The 11271-nt window shown below is 35.5% G+C and overlaps 1 protein-coding gene across 1 annotated transcript; it reads left to right on the plus strand.

The window, feature by feature from the left end:
- The first annotated feature begins 3591 nt into the window (after positions 1–3591).
- LOC131164894 (uncharacterized) lies at positions 3592–4251 on the plus strand. Its single transcript, XM_058122465.1, has one exon. The coding sequence runs from the start codon at positions 3592–3594 to the stop codon at positions 4249–4251; it is 660 nt and encodes a 219-aa protein (XP_057978448.1).
- Positions 4252–11271: the final 7020 nt, after the last annotated feature.

Consider the following 11271-nt stretch of genomic DNA (forward strand, 5'->3'; position numbering starts at 1 on the left):
GACTACCAAATACTAAATTCATAAAAGACAAGTTGTGTGATGCATGTTAAATGGGAAAACAAGTAAAAAGAAGCTTTAAGAAGAAAAAAAAATATATCCACTAAAAGACCTCTAGAACTCTTGCATCTAGACTTATTTGGTCCAACTAGAACCTTAAGCTTAGGTGGAAAACAATATGCTTTTGTTATAATAGATGATTATTCAAGATTCACTTGGGTAATCTTTTTAGCAAACAAAGATGAAGCTTGTAACCAATTAATAAACTTATCTAAGAAATTACAAAATGAGAAAGGTTACAATGTAACAAGCTTTAGAAGTGACCAAGGAACGAGTTTAAAAATAAAGAAGTTGATAAATTTTGTAATGAACATGTAATAACTCATAATTTTTCAGTGCCTAGAATTCCACAACAAAATGGAGTTGTTGAAAGGAAAAACAGAACTTTACAAGAAATGGCAAGAACAATGTTAAATGAAAATAATTTGCCTAAATATTTTTGGACAGAAGCTGTAAATACTGCATATTATATTGTAAATAGGGTATCAATAAGGTCAAAAATAGATAAAATTCCATATGAACTTTGGAACGATAGAAAACCTAATATTTCCTATTTTCATGTTTTCGGTTGTAAATGCTTTATATTAAATACTAAAGACGATTTAGGAAAATTTGAAGCAAAGTCAGATGAAGGTATCTTCTTAGAGTATTCTACAAATAGTATAGCTTATAGGATTTATAATAAAAGAACTTCTACAATTATGGAGTCGATTCATATAGCTTTTGATGAATCAAATAGTTGTGACATTAAAGATATGAATGATGAAAAAGAAGGTATGTCTCAAAAAGAAAAAGACATTGAAATAAAAGAAGAAAAGGATAATGATGCCTCAAATGAAAACTTTACAGAAAATTTGAATCTTCCTAAAGAATGGAAATATAACAAAAATCACCCAAAAGAACAAATACTTGGTGAAACATCAAAAGGGATAACAACTAGGGCCTCACTAAAAAATATTTGTAATCATTATGCATTTTTGTCCCAAGATGAACCTAAAAATATTGAAGATGCTTTAAATGATGATTCTTGGATTATAGCCATGCAAGAGGAATTAAATCAATTTGAAAGAAGTCAAGTATGAGAACTTATACCAAAACCTAAAGATAAATCAATTATAGGAACTAAATGGGTGTTTAGAAACAAGAAGGATGAAAATGGAGTTGTTATAAGAAATAAAGCTAGGCTAGTGGCTCAAGGGTATAATCAAGAAGAAGGAATTGATTATGATGAAACTTTTGCACCTGTGGCTAGGATGGAAGCTATTAGGATACTTTTAGCTTATGCAGCCCATAAGGATTTTAAGTTATATCAAATGGATGTAAAGAGTGCATTTTTAAATGGATATATAAATGAAGAAGTGTATGTCAAACAACCTCCAGGTTTTGAAAATTCTAAAAATACAAACCATGTATTCAAATTGACAAAGGCTCTTTATGGTTTGAAACAAGCTCCAAGAGCTTGGTATGAGAGATTAAGTAAATTTTTACTTAAAAATGAATTTACAAGAGGAAAAGTTGATAGAACCTTATTCATTAAATCCAAAAATAAAGATATGCTAATAGTTCAAATATATGTGGATGATATTATATTTGGAGCAACAAATGAAGATCTATGTAAAGAATTTGCCATATGTATGCAAAAAGAATTTGAGATGAGTATGATGAGGGAGTTAAATTATTTTCTAGGACTACAAATAAAGCAAGATAAAAATGGAACTTTCATAAATCAAACTAAGTACATCAAGGATATGCTAAAAAAGTTTGACATGGAACAAAGTAAACCTATAGGAACTCCTATGAGTACAACTAAAAGTCTTGATAGAGATGCAAAAGGAAAGCAAGTAGACATCACACTCTATAGAGGAATTATTGGTAGCTTATTATATTTAACTGCTAGTAGACTAGATATTATGTTTAGTATGTGTATGTGTGCTAGATTTCAATCAGCCCCCAAGGAATCACACTTAACAACTGTCAAAAGAATTCTTAGGTACTTGGTAGGATCACTTGATTTAGGGTTATGGTATCCAAAGGACACGAATTTTAATATGATAAGTTATTCTGATGCTGATTATGTCGGATGTAAGATTGATAGAAAGATTACAAGTGGCACATGTCACTTTCCAGGACAATCATTGGTGTCATGGTTTTCAAAGAAACAAAATTCTATAGCTTTATCAACCGCCGAAGCTGAATATGTAGCTGTAGGAAGTTGTTGTGCACAAATCCTATATATGAAACAACAATTAAAGGATTTTAATTTAGAATATAAAACAATTCCGATAAAGTGTGATAATACAAGTGCCATAAATATATCTAAAAATCCAATTTCACACTCAAGAACTAAGCATATAGACATAAGACATCATTTTTTGAGAGATCATGTCCAAAAAGAAGATATCATTCTTGAATTTATAAATTCAAGTGATCAATGGGCTGATATTTTTACAAAACCTCTAAGTGAAGAAAGATTTCTACGTATGGGTTAATTCATAGCAGAGAAGTGTATTAAAAGTAAAATTCCAGAATTCATATACACTTTAGACGTCTGATGTTCATACCCCAGACGTCTGAACACTGTACTAGAAGAGTTCAGATGACTTAACCGAGGACCTCAGACGTCTGAACTCATATTGACTTTTAAACTTACCAGGTTTTTAATACTTCAGATGTCTGTACTTATCTTCAGACATCTGAAGTTGCGAGATTTATATATTTCCAGCGCACTAAACCCTAACTTCAGACCTCTGAAGTTCCTTGCTTCATTCATTCGAACTTCAAACACTTCATCTTCCTTCACTTTTCCTTCACTCCGAAACCTCTACCCTACTCAGATTCATCACACGACATCTAGGGTTTCTGAAAGTTTGTATCTCCATGTCTCGAATCAAGCAAACTGCAAACAAAGGTTCTTCCTTTGGGAGGGAAACCCAAAATATTGACAAATGGTTAGTTGCTCCTCGAGCTCGACTTCGTTATAAAAATTCCTTGAGTTCTGTAGAACCAATCTTAGGTAAAGTCTTGGATGTATCATTCTTTGTCACTGAATTTCTGGATATCCTTACCTTGTTTCATGATATTGGATGGTATGACTTTATCACTCAACAACCCAAGGGCTGTTTTCCTCATCTAGTCAAAATCATCTATGCAAATATGCAATATAAACATGGGATTTTCTTTTCAGAAGTTAAAGGAAAGAAAATACTATTGAATTCTGAAATATTATCTCCCATTTTCAAAATTACTCCAGGAGATTTTAATAGTCCTGTGTTTGCTCAGTCTTGGATCCTAGAACAAGCATTCACTCCCACAGAATTTCTTCCCATGATTATGGAACATGAGCCTGTTTGTTTTGCACATCCTCCACTGTACAAGCAATTGAATTTAAAAGGCCAAATTCTTCATAAGTTATTTTCAAATAATATCTTACCAAAACAAGGCTTTTTTGATCATCTTTCTTATATCAAATGCTTTGTTCTTTGGTGTCTACTTAAAGGCAAGAAATTAGATTTGGCTAGTTTGATTGTTCGTTGGATGTGGACCAAGTTGGAATCCAATCGAGTTATTCTTCCTTATGGAGGAATTCTTACTCTCCTCCTTACTCAACTTAACATTACCAATGTTTCTGAGTTTTTTATAAAAAGGACTCGATATGATCTTTTTAATGAAACTTATCTCAAACAAATGGAATATGATAAGGGAAGTTCTGGTTGGTATTTGAAAGCTGCAAAGAATACACATGCACCACCTGCATTTGCAGCAGCTTCAGCTTCAGCCTCAGCCTCAGCTTTTGCTCCAGTATCAACAGCTGCTCAATCCTTTTCCACACAAGAACTTGGCTCATCTCTAGAAGCACCTTCTTGGTTCTTTTCATTTCAACAAGATTTCTCTAGTTTCTCTTCTAAAGTACGCACTCGTCTTCAGAATATCAAAGAAAAGATCACATCACTTGACAAATGGGTCACTCATATGGAAAAATACCATGCCAAATCCTCTAAAAGCAGTGATCCCATGGACATTAGCTCTGCGTCTCAGAGTGGAGATGATAATACTAGTGATGATGATGATGATGTTTCTACAGAGAAAGAAGGAAATTCTGAAGATGAAGGTGATGAAGGAAATAATGAAGAAGAAGGGACTCAAGATGAAGGAGAAGAAGAAGAGAAAGGAGATGGCTCTGAAGAAGAAGACTAGGAAAGCTAGATGTTCTTTTGTTTAGGTTCCTATGTAACTTTTTGTTTAAAAGAATCACAACTTATGTATCTTAAATTATCTGTACTCCTACTACAATGTGACTTTTTGTTGTATGGAACCTATATATATATTATCTCTTTAGAGAATGACTTTTGATGGTTCTTTATAATCGACTTATTCTTTTTGAATAATGACAAAGGGGGAGAAAGAGTAGTGCTTAGTAAAGAAAAACACTTAGTAAAGATAAAAACTTAGTAAAGATAAAAATTGAAAGTAAATGGATTATGTAAAAGTACATGTGAACTTGAAAAATGATATTTTTAGGCTAAATGGATAAATGCTATGTATGAACTTGATACTGCTAAATGAACTACAATCATATATGTGAATTTGATCTTGATAAATAAATTTTGATCTTGATGGATAAACTACAACATATCTTGTGAACCTGGTTCTTGGTTATTTATGAACTACATGGATATATGAACTTAAAAATTTTCTATGGCTTTTAGCAAGGGGGAGTATTTTTGACTTGCTTGTTAATGTTCATAGTAAGGGGGAGTAATTCATTTTACATAAACCTTTTATCTTTACTCCTTATTTGTCATCATCAAAAAGGGGGAGATTGTTGGCCTAATAAGGTCTTTCAATTGGTTTTGGTGATAACAAACAAAGGATGATTTAACTTGAAAAAGGTTGAGTTTTGGTGTTTTAGGAGATATGGATCAAGTGTGACTCAAAGAAAAGATCAAATATAGCTCAAGTATGGTTTAAGAGAAGAATAAGTATAAGTCAAGTATGAAGATAACTTCTCAATGATCCAAAAAGGGTCTAGCATATTTGAAGCTTAAGCAAATTGTTCAAAGAATCTCAAGAGCAAAGAGAACTCAAGCATGAAGGCTTAGAAAACATATTTGTAAGTATTTCAAAAGGTAAAATATCTTTGAAATATATTTGAAGCTTTTTCTAAGAGATTATCAAGGTTTAAAGACCTATTTAAATATATTGAATTAAGTTTTTATAAAATTCATGGGAGAGCAAAACAGTTTTAAAGAATGCTTTTTGATAAAACAGATTTTAATAAGCTCAGATGACTGAACTTTTTAGTTCAGATGACTGAAGTAGAGACTTCAGATGACAATCAAATGGTTGCGAATACTATGGAATTATGTTTTATTGTGTGATTGTGAATACTGTCTGGACTACGAATTTCATTTGATTAAAAATACTGGTTGGTTGTGGATACTATTTAATTGTGTATACTGTAGTAGATGTGTGGATGTGCTTGAGTGGTTGGATTTGCTATTGATTTGTGCTGTGGTTCAAGTAAATTTCGATATAATGTTGGCAGTTCTATGAGAAGGTCATTATATCGTACCTGATTAAACCATCATATAACGTTGGCAGTGGTATGAGGAGGTTGTTATATGGGCGTTTATATTGGGGGGGGGGTAAAACATTGGCAGTGGTATGAGGAGTTTGTTTTACCTATTTACCATGAATAGGGTGGTATGTGTTGTAATCTGTGTGATGATTAGTCTTGTGTGGACCCTGTAACATGTGTGGTTGATTAGTCCTATGTGGTCATGTATGTTGTACGTATGATAGTCCTGTGTGGATCAATCCTGTATGGACATGTATGTTGTATGTATGATAGTCCTGTGTGGACCAGCCCTGTGTGGATATGTATGTTATATATATAATAGTCTTGTGTGGACTAGTCCTGTGTGGACGTTGCATTCTGTGTGCATATGAACCTTGTGTTGGTGTAAATGAAAATTGTACATATTATCCTGTGTGTATTGGTTGTGGTATGCGTATATGTGTGGAACTTTGTGAAATGATGACATTGGATATGTGTAACTTTAATTGCATGAGCATTTATGGTAAAGTTAAATTCTCCACTCAAGGGCTTGCTGAGGAAGGCGAGTACTCTGGTAATTATTTTTGGATACCAGAGTAGTAGGAAGCCACTTGTATGGGCGAGTGACCTTCCCTATTCTCAGAGACTTTACCTGGATACATAACCTGAGGGCTTATTGAGAATGGTGAGTGCCCTGGTGTTAGCACTAGAGCAGAGGGAATCCACTTGTATGGGCGGGTTGACTTCCCTATTCTTGGAATTTATTAGTAAAAATGATTATGTATGTGTGTATGTGATTGGGTGATAGAGAAATTGACAATGGTGTGATTATGAATGCGTCTTCTTGGCTGCTATTGGTGGTGAAATACAATTGTATGTATATTTTGTAATTATAGATTAAACACTTCAGTCACACACTATTGTAACTTATTTCTTCTTTACCGAGAGGTGTCTCACCTCGGTGAATATTTAATCTTTTCAGGTCTTCCAGGTGATCAAGCTTAGATAGCTCCAAGGTGGGGTTAGTTTTGCGAGTGGATACCAGAACGGTTATGTGTATAGTTTTATGTTCAATATATTTTATCCTGGTTATGTATTGTGAGGAATGAGATTGTATTTTATGGGTCTGCATATGTAAATATAGAACTCTAGTATTTTTCTTGAGGTTATTTAATTGATTCTGTTGCGTAAATGGTATCAAAGACGTATGATTGGTCTCATAACACTCCGGGCCCCATGTGGTGGGTTTGGGGCATTACAAATGGTATCAGAGCATAACGGTCTTGCAGAATTTTGGAGGATTAATACCAGAGTATAGTTTGAGTGTGATAAGGGTAGGAATGGGTAGATTAGGGTGTTGATAGGAGTTTGAGTTTGTTTCGTAGCTTGGACACAGAAATTCCTTGACAGAATTATGTGATTTTCTGAATCAGTCGACGGTTTCAGAAAACCATGGTAAATCCATCGACGGTGATGTTTCCAAGCAGAGAAACAAAAATTTGGAATTTGAATTTGAAGGTTACTATGATTGCGGATAATTGGATATCAGATGTTTTATTTAGAATTTGGATATTAAATTGGTTTCTTGTTTTATGATTTTTTTTCATTATATTAAGATGTAGAGATATTAAACTTGCCTCTGTTTTATATATATTCAGGGATGGATCCTAGAGGCAAAGGAGTGGATGAAGGAGGAGGAAGCGAGTTAGGAGCTTCCAGCGGGGATGAGATCATCACCTCTTGACAGCTGCAAGGAATAGCTCATTAGGTTAGGGAAGAGATGAGACGGGACTTCAGGGGATCAAGATACCCACTAGTGCACCAGGGTTGCACAATTGATCAATTCACCCGTCTGAAACCCTCATCTTTTGAGGGTGGTACTGACCCGATTAAGGCTGAGACGTGGATGCAAGAGATGGAGAAGATAATAGTAGTGTTGAACTACACTAAGGAACAAAAGGTTCTTTTCGCCACCTTTAAGTTGGCGGGAGAAGTTGAATGGTGGTGCCACGTAGTGAAGCTGTTGTAAGCGGTACCTATAGCGATGACCTGAGGTTGTTTCAAGCAGGTCTTCTACGACCGGTATTTTCCCGCCACCACTAGAAATGTAAAAGCGGAAGAATTTTTCAACCTGACTCAGGGGTGTCTCACTGTTCAGTAGTATACTACTAGGTTCGTAGAACTATCTCGATTTGCACCTTCTATGATTCCAGATGAATACCAGAAGGCGAGATGGTTTGAAAGGGGCTTGAATCAAAGGATTCATGAGCACATGACATGTTTGCAAATTCAGGATTTCGCGAAACTAGTGGAGAAAGCCATTATTGTAGAGTTGAGTCTATAGAGAGGTGTTGTAATAGCCCGGATAATTATTGGAATTAAATAATAAAGAAAAGAGAAGGGGAAAACGAATCGTATGCTTGGGCTTATTGACGTGGATGCATGCCTCGTTGACGAGAATTTACTGAGAGGCTATTTTCAGGGCCTGAAATTCGTCGATGAGGGCACCATCTTCGTAGATGAACCGCCTTCTTGGACTTGTCGACGAGGTGACGTGGTTCATCGACGAGGCCATGTGGCTAGCCATATATAAATACGAAAAAATGGGTTGTTCAGCGAAAATTTTTTCTCTCCCTCATTTTCTCTCTCTAGAAAATGCACCCTCTCACTTCTTTCGAGATTTCTGGCTTTGATTCTCCCTGGTTCGACGATCAAAAGCTACCAGAATGATCTTTGGGAGATTCTCTACAACCTAACTAGAGCGGAAATTTGATTTGAGCAGTTTGGAAACCATTCTAAAATTAGGGTAAGTAGATTTTTAGGTATTTTTAGTATTACCAGTATTATTTAAGGCCAAGTTTTGTATACTATGAGAATATATTGATGTTTTCTGGAATAAATTTGGGGTGACATATTTTTAGGAATAGGGTGTTTTGGGCCCCTATAGTCATGGGTGAGGAGCCCAGCAAGTATCTGTTTGGGAACCCAGGTAAATTATAGTTTAAGAGATTTATGAATAGGCAATTTCAGAAATTATAGGTGTATTGATTTACTAGAGAATATGTGTATATAAATGCAGGTTTTTGAGGTTGGTACACCGAGGGTGCGAGAGTGGAGTGTTGAGTGGAGGCTAGTCTCACAGTAAGATAGGTAAGGGAAATGTGCTATGCTAGGGATTTTAGAAAGTATATCAGAAGATTATGTATATAGATATATATCAGCTTATTATTTAGTTTTTCTAGAATATTATTATTATTATTACAGTAGGAATTACATATTTTAGAGCATGAAAATCTAATTGCTTAATTGTGTGGCATGAGTTCATAATAGTTTAGTAAAGTATCAATACAGTTTTACAAATAACATGTTTTACAGTATACTAGCAGAAGATATCCATATGCAGTTTCCAGAAAATATAGTTTATAGTATTTTTCAGAATGCTATGACTATAGAACCACAACACTCAGTTATTCAGTTATTCAATTATTTAGTTATTTTGCTAGGTATACAGATCATGGAGATCAGTTTTGAAATGTTATGGTTATTTCAATATCATGAAAAAAATAGTAAGATAATTATATATATATATATATATATATATATATATATATATATCAGTACTAAATAGTATCAAACCCTGTGGAAATATTCAGTCAAATTTAGAAAGCAGAGCACGGTACCATTGCTATTTCAGATCAGCGTGCAACCACATATCTCAGATAGTGTGTGGATTCCATTTATCGTGCCAAGAGAGATTGTAGTCTCCCTAGAAAGTTGGGTTGAGGTGGCTAGTTTGACGAGGTAGAGTAGTATCGTGCCCGGAGAGACTACAGTGGGCCTGATTGTTGATTGGTAGAGATTCGAATTGACTTGCTTGGTAGGCCAACCAAAGTTAAGTCCCACCTACGGGTCGCACAACCTTGTCGTGAGGGGTTAAATCTTGACATTCAGTTCCTAGGGTATTATCACGGTTGTTTATATATATACGGATATACAGTGCAGCAATAGTTTTATTATAATATTCGAATTATGTGTAACTAGAAAACTCAGATTTACAGTTGTATTTTAAACTATAATAAATGTGATCTGTTAGGTTTACTAGACTATCAATTTTATAGTTTCAGTATTATATTAGTATATTAAATGTGTAACTCAGTTGCCACACACTAGTAATAGCATATTTCTTCTTACTGAGTGTTGTCTCATCCCAATGGCTTAACATTTTTCAAGTGATCCAGTTAGGCAAGAAGATCAGGCCTAAAGGTAGAGAAGTTCTTGGGCTGCCCTTTTTGGAAGGGTGAATGTGTCTTGGGTGTTGGTTGTTTGGGATAGATCCAGGGTTTTTGATTGACATCACTGGGTATTTTGTGTGATGTATATTTTGGGAATTTTTAGAATTCTGGCATTGTAAATACAATCTATAGTTAGTTTACCGCTATCTAGAAATGTAATGTGAATAGAGTTTTCTCAGTGCTCCCTCGGGGACTGAGATGTTTTGAGCAGATAATACAAGGAGATTTGCTACATATGTTTAAGTGGAAAAAAATGGTATGAAAAATCAGGTCATTATAATTTGGTATTATAGCCTAGGTTGCTAGGTTCTGTAGACCCTAGAGTGTAGTGGAAACAATACCAGAATATAGGAAAATGATTTGAGGTTTTGTTCTGTGGTCTGGGTATAGGATTTTCGTGGTGGTTTATGTTTCTTTCTTGGGGTGAGGATTTCAGGAAAGCTATAGTAATCTATTAATGAGTAATGTGTCTAGGTTGCAAGATTGGATTTTAAGTAAGGAGTAGGGGGGATAGTTAATAATGAATCTAAAGTTTTAGTTGAATGAAATAAATTAGATTTGTACAGGAGATAGGATCTTTAAATAGTGTTCTTTGTCTTTTCAAGATGGACCTAGGGAGCAGGGGTACGAATGCTGGAGGTGATAGACTAGGAGCCTCCAGTATGGGAGGTGGAGATATAGATGCAGTATTTCGCAGCGTCACCCAGAAGGTGATGGCTAAGATGGCTAGGAACTCGGAGAGCATGGTTACATGATTGAGCAGTTTACGCGGATGAAACTCCTTTCTTTTGTTGGAAGAGCTGACCCAGTTATGGCTGAAAATTAGGTTTAGGACATTGAGGAGATTTTGGTGGTGCTTTTATGTATGGATGAATTGGTGTCATTTGCATCGTTTAAATTGACAGAGGAGGCAAAATGATGGTGGAGATTGGCAAAGTTGATTCAGGAGCAGAGGCTTGATCCCGTGCCAGCTACGTGGAGTCGGTTCGTGGAGTTGTTCTTCGAGCGATATTTCCCTGCTATTGTTTGGAGTGCAAAGGTAGAAAAATTTCTTCATTTAGCTCAGGGGCAGATGACAATATCACAGTATGCTGCACGGTTTATTAAGTTATCTCGATTTGCCCCACCCTTGGCACCAGACGAGGAGAAGAAAGCAAGTCATTGGTTTGGGGCTCAGACGTTCGCTGAGATGGTAGAGAGAGCTGCCGTTATCGAGAGTGGCATGTAAAGGGGTGTCCCAGTTTAGAGTCAGAGGAAAAAACCCATGCCTTAGGATTTCTAGGCAGGTTCCAGCCAGAGGCTGTGGATGGGAGACTGATATGGAGGTAATCAGGGATGGATGATGGGGCCCAGTGGTTCTCAGGG

The sequence above is a fragment of the Malania oleifera genome, chromosome 1 (genome assembly GCF_029873635.1).
Source record: "Malania oleifera isolate guangnan ecotype guangnan chromosome 1, ASM2987363v1, whole genome shotgun sequence".
Lineage (NCBI taxonomy): Eukaryota > Viridiplantae > Streptophyta > Magnoliopsida > Santalales > Ximeniaceae > Malania > Malania oleifera.

Excerpts from the sequence above, each read along its gene's own strand:
- LOC131164894 (XM_058122465.1), top strand. The coding sequence starts at position 3,592 with ATGTGGACCAAGTTGGAATCCAATCGAGTTATTCTTCCTTATGGAGGA.